At 48.1% G+C, this 19456-nt stretch overlaps 1 protein-coding gene across 1 annotated transcript in view; it reads right to left on the minus strand.

The window, feature by feature from the left end:
* Positions 1-19456, minus strand: part of ADISSP (adipose secreted signaling protein) — a 97388-nt gene that overhangs the window by 53644 nt on the left and 24288 nt on the right. Inside the window, exon 2 of the mRNA XM_084855251.1 lies at positions 4011-4116. Within this exon, the coding sequence (XP_084711377.1) occupies positions 4011-4029 (19 nt within the window). The 5' untranslated portion in view covers positions 4030-4116. The remainder of the gene's footprint in view (positions 1-4010; positions 4117-19456) is intronic.

Raw genomic sequence — 19456 nt, forward strand, 5'->3', positions numbered from 1 at the left:
CTCCTGAGGGTCAGGGACCCATTTCCTACTTACATTATGCTCTAATGATTCTAGAAAAATAAAATAGTTTAGTAGCCTGATGCTCTTTATTCAGGGATGAATTCAGAAATGCAATGGGCGACTGATCTTGGGACAGCAGTTAACAACTGCACCTGGGCAAAGGGACATACAGCTTGTGCCCGGGGCCTCCCACCCTGCCAGTCCCAGATGGTGGCGACACAGTGTCCTTGACATTTTGCCCCAGCCCTTTAGAGCCAGGAGGCAGAGCTGCAAATGCCCTGTGGTCTCTCCACTGCCTCTTTAAGGCCCCGGAGAGGAGAACAAGCACCACGGGAGCGCCTGGGGACCTCCCTTGGCTTGAAGGCACGGGGAGCAGCTGCGTCAAAGCTGGTCAGCCATTCTCACACTATTTGCATGCCTCGGCCACGCCAGGGCCCAAGAGGAATCCAGTCTCAGATCCAGTCTCATCCCCAGAAACAATCATGTTGATCTGGACATTACACCAGTGGGATCAGCACTTAAACAAACAAAGAACCTATTAGAGAGAGAGAAACATCAGATGAAATCAGCCTTCCCGTCCTGGTGCCTTGCAGATGGCCACACTAGCTGGGTGTGATGCGAGTTGTTGCCCAACACCTGGAAGACGCCAAGGAAGGGGAAGGAGAGATCAAATGCGGCTTGGGGCAGCATGGGGGAATTCAGGGAAAGATTACGAGGGGATGCAATGGAAGGGGATCGAACCCAGACTGGGAGAACAGAGCAGGAATCTGTTATTAAGCCTGTCAAAATGCAGGCCAGCCCAGAGGAACTATTCCGTCACCCTCCAGTGTGACTGAGGAAGGAAACCCAGCATGGGGCTATGCAGACCAAAGGCTGGCTTGGTTCTTCCTGGTTTAAGTCACCACGGGCAAAAGGCAACTTTAGTCCTCACTCGCAAGTCTCCCCTTTGACTTTCTCCCTGCCTCATTCTAGGTCAGGCTAGTGGTCCAGGTACCCCAGTATTTTTTGCTCTAACTGGCAGCTGCTCTGCAGGGTCTCAGGCAGAGAGAAGCAGAAGACGTGCCTTGCTGGATCAGACCAAAGTCTGGCATCCTGTTTCCCACAGTGGCCAACTAGATGCCCCATGGGATGCCCTCGAACAGGACACGAGCATAGTGGCCTACTCCAGCCCATATTCCCCAGCAACTGGGATTCAGAGGTCTATCCCATCATCTGCTACTACCTGCTCCTTTTAAGTGAAAGTGCCAAGGATGGAACTTCGGGCCTTCTAGATGCAAGGCATTTTCTCTACCACCAAACAATGGCCCCTCTCTACATAAATGGAGGGTTTCCCTCACTCCTATAGAGAGAATTAAGAAACTGAGCTTGGGGCGCTGCAGCAGCAAAGGCAAAACCTGTCCTGAGTCCATTACGCTAGGTGGCCAAAACCAACAGAGATCTGGCAGGCCAGATCTGGCAGAGATCTGGCCTGAACAGAGATCTGAACAGAGATCTGAACAGAACAGAGATCTGGCAGGCCTGCCAGACACGCCACAGAAGCAGGGTACTGGGGGGCAGGGGTAGCTTCAGCACAAGCCACACTTGGTACCTGGCACCACCCAGACTGAAAGGGAAGCGATGCGCCTGAGGCTACCCAGCAAGCTAATGGCAAAGAGGGGATCTGAACTCGAGTATCCAAAGTCAAAAAAAGAGTCTTCCATTTCTTCTCAAACAGGGAATCAGGTCTTCCGGTGGAGGCCCAGTGGCTGAGAAATAATGCCAGGGTACGGTTCGATTTATGCTGAGACATGGCAGTAGTTTACTACAACAGTAACATTAAGAACATCAGAAGAGCCCTGATGGATCAGACCCAGGGTCCATCTCGCCCAGCATTCTGTTCACACAGTGGCCAACCAGCTGTCGACCAGGAACCCACAAGCAGGGCATGCGTCCAACAGCACCCTCCCACCCATGGTCCCCAGCAACTGGTGTACAGAGGCTCACTGCCTCTGGTAATGGAGGTAGCACAGAGCCATCAGGACTAGTAGCCATCAACAGCCTTCTCCTCCAGGAATTTGTCCAACCCCCTTTTAAAGCCATCCAAACTGGTGGTCATCACTACGTCTTGTGGCAGCAAATTCCGTAGTAGAACTATGTGCTGTGTGAAGAAGGACTTCCTTTTGTTTGTCCTGAATCTCCCACCACTCCGCTTCATGGGAGTATCCCTTTGGGTTCTAGTATTCTGAGGGAGGGAGAAAAATGTCTCCCTATCCACATTCACCACACTATGCATAATCCTGTACACCTCTCTCGTCTCCCCTTACCCTCCTTTTCTCCAAGCTAAACAATCCCAGCTGTTGTGACCTTTTCTCATAGGGGAGATGCTCCAGCCCCATGATCGTTGCTGAGTTCTACCCTTCTAGCTGGGTTTATTCCCTCCTGTATTAGCAGTAATTTACCACCGTGTGAGCTTCATGGCCAGGTGAGAATTTGAACCCGGTTCTACCATGCTGCCTCTCAACCTCACCTTAAGGCAGCCTTGGTGAACCTCCCCCAACTTGGTGATGTCCAAATGTGCTGGACCTCAACTCCCATCAACTCCAACGAGGTCCCTGCTGGCTGGGGATAATGGAAGTCATGGCCAAAGATATCTGGAAGGCACTAGGCTGGGCAAGGCTGACTTATGGTCTACATTATTTGCTGCACAGATGCAAACTCATAAAGGCAGCCAGTCAGGAAGACTGAAAATAACCACTGCCGTCTTCTTTGGGGCAGCTTCCTCTGTTAAAGGATTTTTTCATCTCCCCTCCAGGGTGAATTACAGTGACTTGCCTTTCCAGAAAATCTTGTCCAGCACAATGTGAAAGGGTGGGGGGGTTCCTGACTCCACTTCCATGAGCAATGCACCGGGTATTAAATAAGGCAAAATAATGGTGGGAGAGGTGGGGATGCAAAGAAGGTGGGGGAATTTTACACAAAATACAGCAAATACAGAAGAGCTGGTTCCTAGGAGACCCCAAACGTCTTCTAAAAGGGTGGCTGAACCCTTCAAAGGTGTAGGGCTGGCCCCTTGCAGGGTCTGTTTATCACATCTGCATCTAGTCCTTCTTCCAAGGAACTCAGGCGTTATTCTGCAACAATCCCATGAGGAAGGTTAGGCCAAGAGGCCACCATTTGCACCAAACCACCTACAGTGAGTTTCACAGCTGTGGGAATTCGAACCTGGATCTTCCTGCATTCAAGGCCATAACTATCCACTGCACCAAACTGGCTCCAATCCTTTCATCATGGGCGAGCTGTGAAAATTGGACTTATTTGCCAGAGGCATTTCTTAGACATCTGCAGCTGATGGTTTTAACACCTGCATCTGCTTACTAAAACTGATGATTAAAGGAGGCAGGTTGCAGATACAAATGTAAAAAAATTGTAAGGTAAAGATGCAGCAATTCTGCACGAAATTTAGCCAACTCCTTTTGTGTGTTCCTGGATGCTACTACCTCTGGCTACGTTCCACTTACTTCAGAACAGTTCTGCTGAGCTGCCGACAAGATTTATTTGAAAAAAACACATTTCTCTCTTGCTGTTCTGTGGCAACAGCCAACAGCTTCCAAAAAAAGATCAGACAAAATTCATGTTGCATCCATTTAGCAACTACTATTAGCCTGATAGCTCAATGGAACCACCACTCTACGGAGAGGTGCGGTGCACCTTTGGGTGCCAGGTGTTGGGGACAAGCAAGGGGCCAGGGAATAGTCATCCCCCTTCCAGCATGTCCTGCTTGTGAGCCTCCAGCTAGAGGTCTCCAACTGGAGTTGACAGTTGCTAGACTTTGCCTGGTCCAGCAGGACAGCTCTGGCGTCCCAACAGGGGCAGCTCTGGGGCAGATGAGCTCTGAACTGCAGCCCGCATGGAAAAATAAACCTGCCCTGACACAGAAAGACAAATGAGGCCAAACAGGATGCCTCGTTGTCACCACGGCAACAGGCATCCTGCCACATGGGTACCACGGTACCACACCCGTCGCCACTCACCTTTGTTGGCTGTAGCCATCGGACCCACCAAGTGTTGCTCCGGCTCTGCGGTAAACTTCAGCCCGATCAGCAAGAGGCCATGCTCTACAGCGATGCAGCAGGGTGCCTTCGGAAACAAAGAGGAGATGCGGGGCGGGAAAGGGGGAGAAAAGACAGGACTGAGCCACGGTTCCACTTCCAGTGCAGGAGCCAAGTCACTGGCTCTGGATAATCCCTGATCAGGGAAGAAACGCATAGCGCCTTGCCCAAGGAGTTCTCAAAACATTCCCCCTGGGTCCTAAGGGCTGACACATCCAAAGCTACACCAATGTTTTTCAGCTGAGAGGGACAGCCTTGTTAAACGTGTTCAGGAACGTGGAACGTAGGAAACAGATTTACACTGACAGAGATGCTTGGTCCCTGTAGCCCAGTATTGTCAGCACTGATGGACAGTAATAGCTCTCCAGGGGTTCAGGCAGGATTTTTCCCCAAGCCCTACCTGGAGATGCTGGGAATCAAACCTGAGACCTTCTGCATGGAAAGCAGGGGCTCTACCAGTCAGCTATGCTGCCTCCCCATAAGGTGCACTGTTTCTGTCTTGCAGAAATGGGTCTATCATGGGACAAAAGGTGGCTGTGGACTCTGGACATTTTAAAGGGAGGCAGGCAGCTCCTTTATGAAGCTCCCATTCAATTCAATGGGGCTTGCACAGTGGTACTTTCATTCATTCATTCATTCCATTTATATCCCGCCTTTTTTCCTCCTTAAGGAACCCAAGGTGGTGTATGCAATCCTCCTCCTCCATTTTATCCTCACAACAACAACCCTGTTGAGGTGGGGTGGGCTGAGAGTCTGTAACTGGCCCAAAGTCTCCCAGTGAGCTTCCATAGCCAAGTGGGGACTAGAACCCAGATCTCCTGACTCCCGGTCCAACACTCTAGCCACTACACCACACTGGCTCTCACTTTCTGGTGGATCACGCCCTGTGTTCATGAATTAGAAGAGGTGCCATTTGGTTTCTATCTTGGGCCACCAAGTGTCTTCAACCAGCCCTCCTTCGTTGGGCATGCGATGGAGAATGATGATGCATGAAACATGTGCCCAGCAACAGTAATACAGAGTATGCCCCCTACCCATCCCCACCCCCAAAAAAGAAGTTGCCAGAAAAAAAACCTATTTATCACATGCACTGCATAGCACTAAATCTCCTTATGGCACTGCAGTCTTCCACTGCATATGAGGGTGACCATATTCCGCAAGGTTAGTTGCCGTTGTATAGAATTTAGGCCTAGTTCTCACCATGATGGTCCAGCTGCATCTGGGCTTAGATTGAGGGGGCTCACATAAGGAGAGCTGTATGGGATCAGACCAAAAGCCTATATTGGCTTTCCCCAAGCTGGAGCCCTCTAGATGTATTGAACAACAACTCCCATAATCCAACACACAACTGGTATTCAGAGTTGTGCTGCCTCTGATCCTGGAGGAAGCATACAGCTACCACAACTAGTAGCCACCAAGAGCCTCCATGAATTTGTCCAGCTGACTAAATGCACCTCCAGGAAAAAAATGAAAAAGGTATTTAGGGAGTTGGGTGTGTGTGTGTGTGTGTGTGTGCGCGTGCGCGCGTGCAAGAAAGCTTCTTCCTGATGTACCAGTCACCTCTCCTCCCAAATACTTGCACACTGAGTGCTTCCCCAGATTTATGTGCAGGGATCAGGTGGGGCAGGGTAAGCTGGTACATTAGGAAGAAGGGTTCTCCCATGACGTGCTACATTTCTATGTGCAAAGCCTTTGTTTCTTTGGGAGGAGCAGTCAAGCGAGCCATCCTCCCACCTCTCCTCTCTAGGAGTAGAGCCTAAACACAATTCGGCCACCACTGAGGACTAGACTGACATCTCCCACAGGCATGTCCACACTCAATGCACTGCTGTGCAGACACAAACGGTGCCCACAGGCCCCTGGCACGATGCAACAGCCCCCGTGGGCAACTTAAGCCACCGTGAGCTGTTGTGACATGCAAACAGGCTCACACTATGCTTACGGTTAAAGGGCAAAGGATATCTTGCTCCTCTAGGAACCTGCCCATCAGTTGAGACCCTCTCAGAGGCCTTCCTCCAGGCACCCTTTGCCTTCCGAAGTTAGGCAGGTAGCTGTAGGGGGAGAGGGGCCTTCTCTGTAGTGGCCCCGGGGCTCTGGGAATCTTCACAGAGGGAGAATCGCCTGGCCCCACTTATATCTCCCAGGCAAAGTCTGCCCAGCACTTTTAATAGTAATTAATGTCTACCACTATATTTTATTTTGCTGCTCAACTATTCTACTAAATGTAAATAGAAAGGCAGAATATACAACTATTAAAGTAAATAAAAACCCACCAACCTCTCATTAGCAAAGGTAACCTTCCTCAATCCAGCACCCTCCAGATGGGTGGGACTACAATGCCCATCACCCCCATTCCAACACATCTGGAGGGTGCTGGATTGGGCAAGGCTGCTGCCTCAAGAGAATCAGAGAAGAGAAGGGAGTGTGCTGAAGGACAGGCTGCTCCAGCAGTCCTGCACCCCATGAACCAATGTCCCTCTCTCTCACCTGCCCCCATGCTTGCGAAGAAATCAGATACCACCGATATTCCTACAAAATGTCACGGGTCTTGCCTTTTACTCAGTGCGTGCCTCCCATTTTAAGCCTCAAGTTTCAAGCTGGGGGGAAAGTTTGAGATCATTTTATTTTTCAGCAAGTCATCCATGATCATTTTAACAGCGACGCTTCCTAGAGGTGCATCAGATCTACCATAACAGCGACACAAAAAGTCAAACCGTGACCCATATCCTGAAATAAGTGATCCACAGGCAAAACAAGAACGCAAAATCAAACAGGGCACATCCCTGCCACTCAGACACTCAAGCATTTCACACACTCGCTGCATCCGATTCAAATGCTCAGACACTCCAAAGAGGCCTCTGTACCATCGCTATTTCCCCATCTCAAAAAGAAGTATGTCGTCAGTATCTTTTCCTGCACATTTCTCCAGTCTTCCAGCCCCAAACAGGTTATGACAGAATGCATCTTAAGTGACATCGAGGAGAAGTGTGTCTGATATAAAAATAGAGCCCTCACTGAAGCTTTCACCTCCCCCTGGCTTCCAGCCAAAGAAAGAAGTGATATCCTTGTATCATACCATCCATGCCATACACCTTTTTATTTTTAATAACACATTGAAGGGAAGATGCGCATTGCATTAGAACTGCAAAGTCTCAAAAGTTGGCGGGGGGAGCCATAAAAGAAGAAGAGGGAAAAACAACAGAACCCAATATGAGCACACAAACACACACACATACACACGCACACAAACCATCAGCACACTGGCTTGCATGGCTGGTGCTGGGAAACGTTACTGAGGCCCATGCAATCTTGCTTGGCATTTCAGCCAAGCATCAGACCAAAGGTCCAGCATCCTGTTCCCACAGTAGCCAACCAGCTGCCTGTGGGAAACCCTTAAGTAGGACACAAGGGTGATAGCACCCTCCCAGCTGTGTTCCCCAGCAACTGGAGTACACAGGCATACTGCCTCTGATACTGGAAGTAATACATCGCCATCACACTAATAGCCACCGATAGCCTGATCCTCCACGAATTTGTCTAACTGCCTTTTAAAGCCCTTTGGGGCTTAATTAGGAAGCAACTTCCAGAAGGGCATCCGTGTTAGTCTGTAGCAGCAAAAAACCTTAAGGACTTACACACTTATTATGGCAGAAGCTTTCATTTATTAGAGTTCACTTCAATCTGCTTGTTGAAAAAGTGCCTTTTTCTGGTACAGACCACCACAGTGGCAGCCCTGTAACACACCACTTGGAACCCAAGGGAAACAGAAAGGTGGCAGGTGTTCAGGGAGAAACTGATGGTGACCGATCGGCCCCAGTACCAAAAACCTACAACAGCCTGGCTTTGATATGAAGCACTGCGAGAGTATTTTTTCCCACAGCTGCAAGTTCTTTGGATTCTAGCTCAAACTTCCCAAAACGTTATGCAGCTTCAAAAGCTCAAGCAGTGGAGGAAGAATATGAATGGAGTGGAACACGAGACAATTTGACCGAGAACAGGAGATTTAAAGGCAATTAGGCAGTGGGTTGTTGGTCTGTGAATTGCTTGCACACTCCCGCCTCTGCTGGATGCTCCGATTTCCCTTCTGCCATCTGATTTAGAAGCAAACTACACATCCGAACAGGCAAGTCACACTTTGCCTGCAAGCCACAGTTTGAACCTGCTCTGGATGGGGAGTGCAGGCTGAAGGGGCAGGATTGCAGCTTGAGATCGATAGGCATATGGTCAAGGAACGCCTCATTACTTTGAATGAGTTCAAATCTCCAGGGCCAGATGAACTGCATCCTAGAGTCATAAAGGAACTGGCAGAAGAACTCTCAGAACCGCTGTCTATTCTCTTTGAGAAATCATGGAGGATGGGTGAAGTGCCAGAAGACTGGAGGAGGGCGAATGTTGTCCCTCTCTTCAAAAAGGGCAAAAAGGAGGAACCTGGGAACTACAGACCAGTCAGTCTGACATCAATCCCTGGGAAAAGTCTGGAGCAGATCATAAAGCAATCCATCTGGAAGCACCTTGAAAACAATGCAGTGATTACTCGAAGCTGACATGGATTTGTCAAGAACAAATCCTGCCAGACAAATCTGATCTCATTTTTGATCAAGTCACCTCCCTTGTGGACCGTGGGAATGCTGTAGACATCATATACCTCAACTTCAGCAAAGCTTTCGACAAAGTGCCCCATGATATCCTGATGAACAAACTAGCTCAAAGTGGGCTAGATGAAACAACGATCCGGTGGATCCATAGTTGGCTACAGAATCGGACTCAAAGAGTTCTTATCAATGGGACCTTCTCAAACTGGGGAGAGGTAACGAGTGGGGTACCGCAGGGCTCAGTCCTGGGCCCAGTGCTCCTCAACATTTTTATTAATGACTTGGAGGAGGAGGTGCAGGGAATGCTGATCAAATTTGCAGATGACACAAAACTGGGTGGGATAGCTAATACTTTGGAAGACAGAAACAAAATTCAAAGTGATCTTGATAGGCTGGAGTGCTGGGCAGAAAACAACAGAATGACATTTAATAGGGAGAAATGCCAAGTTCTGCACCTAGGAAAAAGAAACCAAATGCACAGTTACAAGATGGGCGATACGTGGCTCAACAACACTACAAGTGAGAAGAATCTTGGAATTGTTGTAGATCGCAAGCTTAATGTGAGCCAACAATGTGATACGGCTGCAAAAAAGGCAAATGCCATTTTGGGCTGCATTAATAGAAGCATAGCTTCCAAATCCTGGGAAGTACTAGTTCCCCTCTACTCAGCACTGGTTAGGCCTCATCTGGAGTACAGCATCCAGTTCTGGGCACCACACTTTAAGAAGGATGCAGACAAACTGGAGAGGGTTCAGAGGAGGGCAACAGAGATGATCAGGGGACTGGAAACAAAGCCTTATAAAGACAGACTGCAAGAAGTGGGCATGTTTAGCCTTGGGAAGACTGAGGGGAGATAGGATAGCGCTCTTCAAGTACTTGAAAGGCTGTCACAGAGCGGAAGGCCAGGATCTCTTCTCGATCATCCCAGAGTACAGGACACGGAATCATGGGCTCAAGTTACAGGAAGCCAGATTCTGGCTGAACATCAGGAAAAACTTCCTGACTGTAAGAGCAATACGACAATGGAACCAATGACCTGGGGAGGTGGTGGGCTCTCCCACACTGGAGGCATTCAAGGCGAGGCTGGACAGCCTTCTGTCAGGGATGCTCTGACTTGGATTCCTGCATTGAGCAGGGGGTTGGACTCGATGGCCTTGTAGGCCCCTTCCAACCCTACTATTCTATGATTCTATGATCCTACTAATCCAGTGATGTAGTGGTCAACTTGGAAGTGCAGGAGCTCATCCTGACCTGCAGACAAGGAGAGGCCGAAAACGTGGGCAGCTGTGTCGATCCATATCACCAAAGCACTTCTAGGTGTTTTCATCTCCACCAGGAGCAGGGCTTTTGTCAAGCTGATGGGTCTTCACTGCCCACTGAAGACCAAGCCACCCCAAAATACTTTGCATTAGAACAGCAAACAACACATGGCTGCTGAGGAAATGCATTTCCCTCAGCTACTGTGAGGATTGCAGCTGACCTCAGAGGAACCAGGGGAGTCTGAGGGGGTGGCAGATGATATCAGTGTCCCTGCTAACAAACAAGGACCAGCGCCGCATTCCTGGCTCCACCACACTACTGGCCACAGGGGATGGGGGGCTTTAACTCTTTGCCTCCCTCTGGAGGTCCCCTTTGTTTCGCAGGGGAACTAGGTTTCCAGCCAGAGCCAAGAGCGCCTCTGTCCAGGCCGTCTGAAGATTCTCCAGCTTCGTTTCCCTGACGAAGGCCTCATGCACTGGGGAAGTGGGTGGCGCATCTAGCGCAGTTCGCCTTGGCCTAGCAAGCTGGACTCACCTCTGGGCAACCCAAGCAAGAGACAGCCCACTGCCCCATACAGATTCCAGCCCCTGTCTTGTCACTGCTGGCCAGGAGTCCTGCCCGGTCAGATTTCCCCAAAGCAAAGGAGGAAACGCAACTGGCTTCTACTTTGTTGCCACCTCTCCCATGGAGAAATACAGCGTTTGCACCATTTGCAGGCACCAGAACTTTCCTCGTGGCAGCAGAAGGAGCAGAGGGGGCAAGGCAGGATACAAAGGAGCCCCTGCATTTGTTAACCCACAGCAATTACGCCAAATATTCACCAAGCATCTTAGCAACACCACAGTCATGTTCTCCTCCTCTGCCTCCGGCTGTTCAGTTGCAATCTCTGCACCAAACGGCAGCAGAAACTCACACAATGGACACTAGTGAAAGCAAGCGTGTGGGGAAAGACGTCATTACAGACCATTGTGCAGCTTTCCTCCCCCCACCCCCCACTGCGCCCCAGTCATCTACCCCCAAAATCTTAAACACAGGTGTGGGGGTTGAGCAGACATTAGACTGTGCAATGCGGAATTATGTTTAGCAGTGGACAGGATCTAGGGGTTTTAGAATGATGCTTTGCATGATGTGAAGAAAGCGAAGGGAGAGTTTTTCTCCCTCCCTCCTACGATGGTGTCATCCCATGAATGGTGGGAGATTCAGAACAGATAAAACATGTCTGACACAAGCAAGCAAACAAGCAAACATTTTGACAGCTCTGCACTGAAGGGGCGTAGCGCAGAGTCTTACACAGGGGTGGGCAGAAGGTAGGCTGGGATCTACTTGTATATCTCTGGGCGATTTGCAGAAGATCACCAAGAGTTTCCGACTCCCAATCGTTTAACAAAAACAAAAATACTTCTTTTCCCCCTTCTAAATTAGGCTGCAGAGATGGAAGAACCCTTACGGGGCGGTGGGACAAGGAATGGATTTTTGTGTTACCTTCTGGGACGAAGAAAAAAATTCCTGGGCTGATCGTGTGCTCAAAGGCGCCCTTGTTCCTTAATTCTAAGAAGGTGTGCCTCTGCCCAGCCACTATTTTGATTTCAGGGTTTGGGGCGAGGGGGAAATCAGTGAAAGAAATATTAGCAGCTCAGCCACTGAACAAGTCACCAGATGCCCTTAAGACTAGTCACTTCGCCCCTGCCATCGGTACCATGGGGATCACAGAATCATACAATAGTAGGGTTGGAAGGGGTCTACAAGGCCATCGAGTCCAACCCCCTGCTCAGTGCAGGAATCCAAGTCAGAGCATCCCTGACAGATGGCTGTCCAGCCTCGTCTTGAAGGCCTCCAGTGTGGGAGAGCCCACTACCTCTCCATTGCCTGGGTTCCATTGTTGTATGGCTCTAACAGTCAGGAAGTTTTTCCTGATGTTCAGCTGGAATCTGGCTTCCTGTCACTTGAGCCCATGATTCTGTGACCTGCACTCTGGGATGATCCAGAAGAGATCCTGGCCTTCCTCTCTGGGACAACCTTTAAAATACCTGAAGAGCGCTATCATATCTCCCCTCAGTCTTCTCTTCTCAAGGCTAAACATGCCCAGTTCTTTCAGTCTCTCCTCACAGGGCTTTGTTTCCAGTCCCCTGATCATCTGTGTTGCCCTCCTCTGAACCCTCTCCAGTTGGTCTGCATCCTTCTTAAAGTGTGGTGCCCAGAACTGGACACAGTACTCCAGATGGGGCCTAACTAGTGCTGAGTAGAGGAGAACTAGTACTTCCCAGGATTTGAAAGCTATACTTCAATTAATGCAGTCCAAAATAGCATTTGCCTTTTTGGCAGCACATGACATTGTTGGCTCATCTTCAGCTTGTGATCGACAACAATTCCAAGATCCTTCTTGCTTGTAGTGTTGTTGAGCCACGTATCCCCCATCTTGTAACTGTGCATTTGGTTTCTTTTTCCTAGGTGCAGAACTTGCATTTCTCCCTATTAAATGTCATTCTGTTGTTTTCTGCCCAGCACTCCAGCCTATCAAGATCACTCTGAATTTTGTTTCTGTCTTCCAGGGTATTAGCTATCCCGCCCAATTTTGTATCATCTGCAAATTTGATCAGCATTCCCTGCACCTCCTCCTCCAAGTCATTAATACAAATGTTGAAGAGCACTGGGCCCAGGACTGAGCCCTGCAGTACCCAGCTCGTGACCTTTCCCCAGTTTGAGAAGATCCCATTGATAAGCGCTCTTTGAGTCCAATTCTGTAGCTGACTGTGGATCCACCTAATAGTTGTTTCATCTAGCATACTTTGAGCTGGTTTGCTCATCAGGACATCATGGGGCACTTTGTTGAAAGCTGTGCTGAAGTCGAGGTATATGATGTCTACAGCATTCCCATGGTCCACAAGGAAGGTGACCTGATCAAAAAAGGAGATCAGATTTGTCTGGCAGGATTTGTTCTTGACAAATCCATGTTGGTTTCGAGTAATCACTGCATTGTTTTCAAGGTGCTTCCAGATGGATTGCTTTATAATCTGCTCCAGGATTTTCCCAGGGATTGATGTCAGACTGACTGGTCTGTATTTCCCATGATTTCTCTCAGATAATAGACAGTGGTTCTGAGAGTTCTTCTACAAGTTCCTTTATGACTCTAGGATACAGTTCATCTGGCCCTGGAGATTTGAATGCATTCAAATTAGGTGTTCCTTGACCATATGCCTATCAATTTCAAGCTGCAATCCTGCCTCTTCAGCCTGTAATAATAACAGAGGCCTACCTTACAATGTTGTTGTGAGGATTACGATTGAAGAATGCATGTTAACCACTTTGAACACTCTGAAGCAAGCACTTCAGCAAGCAAAGTGCTAATATTATAATGGAACAGCAACAATCAAAGGGCCACCCAATGTATACCAACTACATAGGGAAAAAGTGGGATGGGGGAATGAAAGATTGCAAAATCTGGTGATCCCAGAGAACTTCACATTAAAATAAACAGAGCAACACACTCTCCTTTGTGGAAACAGTCAAGGAAAAACACATATCAAAGCTTAAGTTGTGTACTTCTGTTGTGTCTCAGTACAAGTGTAGGAAGTTCAAGTAGTGGTATCTCCATCCATAAACACTATTCTAAGAGCAGTAGACTAAGTAGATCACATGGCAGCAGCAACAGGCAAGTTAAACCAAAAGTTTCAATTAGCTCGGTCAGACAGAGAAAGGTATCCAGTGTAGTGCTTGCTCAAGCTCAGTGGATCTGGACTTGACATGGATAAAACCCTCTATGGAGTCTGGTGGAACAACCATGTACTTCCACAGCCAGACAAACACAGAGAATTTAGTATTATATTGTAGTACAGAGAAGCGCAGAACTCATGACCCCAAGATTCTCAGCTTTCGTTTTTTAAAAGACCCACACACATACACAGATCTAGTCCTTATAGCCTGAAATCTGAAATCAGGTGGGCCATGTTTAGTGACATCTCAGAGGCAACAGTGGTTGGTGGAGAGGTGAGGCCAAGTCATCTGCATCATTTCTCACCCCTTTTCCTTGGCTAACAGAAATGGAATTATGGAAAGAGAGAAAGACAGGCAGACAAGCCTTCCTAAGCTTTCATAATTTGAGGCAATGGAATTTGACATTCTTTGGCACATAAGTTACATTTTCTTTTAGGGCACAGTTCATGAAGCCATGGATAGTAGAGACCCTAAGCTGTCCTGCCTAGCCTGCCCGCCAAGCCTGGAACTCACATGGCATGGAGAGAAGAATAAGGCAGGTCTTATCCTGCTGCATTCAGACAAAGGGATCTCTAGGACCCCAGAATCTAGTCGGATCAGGGAGAGAGGGAGCGAAGGAGAAACTAAACAAAGAATATCACTATTTCAAGCTGAAAAAACTCCCTGTGTCGTCTGGGAGTGGACCACAGCTCAATGGCAGAAAGCCCCAGGTGCAATCCTTGGTGTCTCCAGTTAAAAGGACCTGGAAGCAGGAAGCTCCTCCCTCTGTCTGTGGACCAACACTTTGAGTAAGTCTGAGGCAGCTTCACATATCCCTCAAGTTGTGCATTCCGAAATGCTCAAGGTCGATCAAGGGCAGACAGCACCTACACAGGTAAAGAGGGGGGTGCAAAGGTCTGGAATACAGTGATTTTTCAGGCATTTCTTTTTCAACGAGAAAAACAGCATGCACATTTTATGCAGTGAGGAAAAATAAAAGTGCTTTGCTAGCATTTCCAAAAATGGTAGACCAAGGAAGAGTGCTTCTGCTTGGGCGGGAAGGGGGAAGAATAGACACATAGAGACAGGATTGTGTTTACCAAGGGTTTTATGGGATTAGCAAGGAAAAGAAAGGATTAAGAAGCAGAGGATCACAGAAAAGGCAGACAGGGGACCAAGACTGCAAACCTAGGCATGCTTACCTGGGGGTAAGACACCCCCCCAAACAAATGAAGACAATGCTAATTACTTGAGAGTAAACACACACAGGACTTTACTGGAAGGCTGCAATCCTATCCACCTTCCCTGGAATTAAGCCCTGCTGAACAGAGTGGGACTTACTTCCAAGTAAACATGTATGCGCAAAACATCATGGTTCGGACTTGGCAGAGTCTGTAGCTTACTGGATTTCAGGTCCCAGTGTTGGTTGCTTCCTGAAAGGGCACATCTTTACTGGCTGGAGCACTAAAATACCAGCTGGTTATCAACACCATCCCCTAGATCTGGAGGCCAGTACCAGAGAAGAATGCTCCCTTCACCGCCATCAAGGCTATGGAAGAGAAATCCAAGCAGGTTCCATGCCATGGTTGGCTACTTTTAGCCCAAGTTGCCTGCCATTTGAGTTCCATTTTGGGGATGGAGAAGAGTATTGCAGAACTTTATTCTGATTTATGGGTCACTGTTCAATGGGACATATGGCTCAACTCCACGAGCCCAGGCACTCACACCAAAGGTCAGCCCACCTGGGCATAAACAGCACCAGCTCTGGCACGGAGGGAGGACACAGATGCCATCTTTGGTGGGAGCCAAGACCAGCGATGCTGCCGTAGCTGTATGAAACACACCTGTGCTGTAGAGCTTGCAGCTCCCCTGCAAACCTCAGAGCTGTCCCAGACCACAGCGGCTCTTTCTACCATTGGAGAGTTGCTATCCAAGCCCCACATCACTTCAAGCATGTAAATAGCCACTCATCGAGGAGGGCAGGAAGAGGACGGCAACAGCACAGCAGCACAGCACAGGCCAGCTGAAGGATGCAGATATCTCACACTGCGGGGCTGGGAAAGGTCTCTCTGTCTGCAAACCCTGCAGAGCTCCTACCAGTCAGAATAGACAACACTGAGCTAGATGGGACAAGGGTCTGACCCGCGATAAGGCAGCTTCCTATGTTCCTATCATATGTACAGAATCGCAGGATAGAAGCGTTGCTTGTTGTAAGGGGAAAACCACAAGCTAAAATTCCAGGGCACCTGGTATTAAATAAAGGGACGTGTGCCTGAGTATTTAAGGGCAGGCCATCCCACCAGAGTCCGTTCTACCACAGGAGGGGAAACTCTGAGCTTCTCCTGAAAAAACAAAGCAACTCTTGCAGGTCTGCAGTCCACTAGAACCGGATGCCGGAGGACACTGGTTGGACTATGTGGGGAACCAGATGCAAAATGGTGGCTGAAGGAATTGAACCCATTAGGTCAGGGGTGAGTAGAAGGTCAACCTAGACCTACTGGCAATAGAATGGCAAGGGTCTCTAACTCCCCAGTTGTTAAACCAGCCTTCCCCAACCTGGTGCCCTCCAGTTAGACTACAACTCTCATAATCCCCCAGCCAGCAACAAAATGACCCCCTCACCCTAAAGTATACTGTTGAGATGAAGAGAGCTTGTGGCAACCAGGAGTGGAGTTTTGTGTGGAAGGACTGTGAGTTCAACTTAGTTCTGGTGCCCAAAGCCAATTCTGGGACTCAAAATTCTTTCATTCTAAATGTATGTCTTTTGCACCTGGCTCTGGTTGGCAGATCGCCGGGTTCGAATTAGTGATGGGCAAGCTTACCCTGAGGAAATCCACTTTTTACTTGAAAAGTGACGAATTCATCCATGCGAACTCAGACAAGACTTCTCCTTTGATATGAAATCTCGTTCCATGTACATGAGTTTTTGCACATGCGCAAAATCACGGTGCATCTTAGGAGCTGTACTCTGGAACTGTCTAGCGTGGGATAACGTCATGCTTCACCACATTGTGTGCCCCCATTCCTGATTGGTTGGTGATGTTTAGTCACCTTCGCCAATCACTGGAACGAAGAGCAACCCAGAGTTGTCTCCCCTCCTCAGAGCCAGGGCTGCAGTGATGACAGAAGCAGTGAAGGAGACTGTTTCAAGTGAGTTTGGCGGGGGGGAGGGGTCTGGGTGGCAGGGCAACTGCAAATTATATGGGGGGGATCTGTGTACTACCTTAATGTGCATGCTTCGAAGTTTGCAATCAATTCTGAACTTCATAGTGAATGTGCAATGCATCAAGCCAGGCTCGCTACAAAAGTGAGAAGTGTGAACAGTCAAGTTTCAACCAACGAACCAATGAATTATGAAATTCAGTGGCATTGCTAGTTCGAATAAAAAACAAAGTGGTTCCCACAAGCCTGACATCTACCTACCCCATGAGACATACACTGGGATTACATGCATAGACAAAGTACAAATCTGTTCCCAACTTAATACAAACCACGGATTCTAACACTGAGTCAAAAGGCAACCAATTAATACTCATATTTTACCAGTGAGTAACACGGAGGCTGAGCAAGTCTCTCAATGCCAGCTACAGTGGAGAGTTTTGTTTTCCCACATACAGTGTTACGTGCTAACATACTGGGAGCCAGAAACTCTTGCTGATTTTGTGCAAATTCCCCAGAGATCTAACCTGTGGATCCCAATCTATCATCTGTCCACCCCTGGTGTAGAATGTAGAATATGGACTAACATAGAAGCTCAAGAATGTTTGTTTTTAAATTTAAGAGACATTTCTAAGCCTCATAGATGAAAACACCAAAAATACATTAGCAGTTTCTGCTCAAAATGCAGACTCCAGGTGGCAATTTCCAGTAATCAGTATCTTCATGCACCATAACTACCAGATCCTTGCAATCTAGCCATCCACACCCCATTCTGGGAACCTCTCTGACATTACAGATGTTACAAAGTACTTTCCCCCTCTAAGTTGTGGAATTAATGTTCTGGTTGGAGAACTGAGGAGAGGGTTCCTGCTCAAATTTATCCCACCATCATTTATGTAGCTTCTGAACATGCCAAATGGGCCAATTCTATGACCAGTCTTGATGGCACCAGAGCTCACTAGGCATAACAGCACCAATTCGGTGGCACAGAGCAGTACCGATGTCTTTGCGCTGAGCCAAGATTCATGATGCGGCAGCACCTGTGTGCATCTCATCTCATGCAAAGCAGGCGTGGGCCAAACTTGAACAGTGCTCCAAAAAGGTGCAGCAAAAAAGAATAGATCAAGCAGCCAGGACAGTGAGGTAGGATTGGGCGGGGGGGGGGGGAGAAGGGAAAATGGCTGTGATATTTAAATTCACAGAACTATGAAAGTGTAATAGCAATTATCCCATATGTCTGCACATTTGGCAGAAGGCTGAGGGAAGTGGTTAGAAAGACATCACATAGACTGATGGACGAGCGCCAAGCCCTGGGGGGGCTTGGCTTTCAAAGAACTGCCTGCCTAATGGAGCGGGGATCGGTAAATAATATTTTCATGAAAAAAAATGGCATTTGCGGTGCAGTTAGCTGGAATAAAGCAGGAAAAAGGGTGGGGAACATGCATACATGGTTGCCATTTCTGTTTTTAAAAGTCCTGGCATGTCAAGCCAGTGCCTCCAAACACATTGAGAGTGCCTTTCCTTGGATGGAAAGCAGGTTTATTATGATAATTAAAACATACTCTTAATTATTATTAGCAGTAATAATAGATCATATTTATTCATAACATTAATCAATGATGGTGTATCATTGATTACTGTTATGAATAAATATTAGACCAAGGTTCCATCTAGTCCACCATTCTGTTCCCAAAGTGGCCAACCAGCTGCCCATGGGAAATCCACAAGCAGGGCATGAGTGCAACAGCACCCTCCCGCCCATGTTCCCCAGCAACTGGTGTACATATGCTCATGGCCTCTGATACTAGAGGTAGCATATAGCCATCAGGACTAGTAGCCATTGATAGCCTTCTCCTCCAATTGATCCTTCAATACATTGATCCTAATAGTTAACAAATAGGAATCAACATGAAGAGAGTTCAAAGGAAGGGCTGTAACTCAGTGGTAGACCACCTGCTTTGAATGCAAGAAGGTCCCAGGTTTGATTCCCCAGGATCTCCAGGTAGGGCAAGAATCCAGACTGAAACCCTGGAAAGCCGTTGCTGCCAGTCAGTGTCGACAGTATATTTACTTATTATTTATTTAAAACATTTCTTGGCCACCTTTCAGGGATGAAGCCCTCCCAAAGCAGCTTACAGCAATAAAATACATAAGAACAATTAAAATATGTAAAGTGATAGAAACATAAAAATAAAAAGTATACGGATCACGGGTCTCGTTATCAGGGAGTTTCCTATATTCCTAAGCATAAATGATGGCTTTTCACTTCAAAATTCACCAAAGAAACCCTGGACAGGGTCACCCCCCACCTCCGTGTGTGTGTGTGTGTGTGTGTGTGGTATATATTTGCATGAATCTCACCAGACTCTGGCCCTGCTGTCCTAGCACAGCTGCTCTTCAGCCTTTCTACTTCACAGGAACACTTTCCTTGCCAATGTGTCTGCTAAAGAACCCTGAAGCCTCTGCCTTAGACCACTACACTTTGCAAGGAATTCTGAGGCACCCCAGAGTCCTGGCCACACTGTGCTTCTCCATCATGCTGCAGGGCTGAGAGTGCATCGTGGGACACGCCCAACAGTCTCGGTGGCAGTTCGTTGCAGCGAAAGATCAGCCGCATGGGATGCTCGGTTGCCATTCCTCATCTCCACCCGGGAAATCCCTGCAGAG

Source organism: Heloderma suspectum, chromosome 5 (assembly GCF_057233095.1).
Source record: "Heloderma suspectum isolate Gila_16-S chromosome 5, 16-S_ref, whole genome shotgun sequence".
In the NCBI taxonomy this organism is placed as follows: Eukaryota; Metazoa; Chordata; class Lepidosauria; order Squamata; family Helodermatidae; genus Heloderma; species Heloderma suspectum.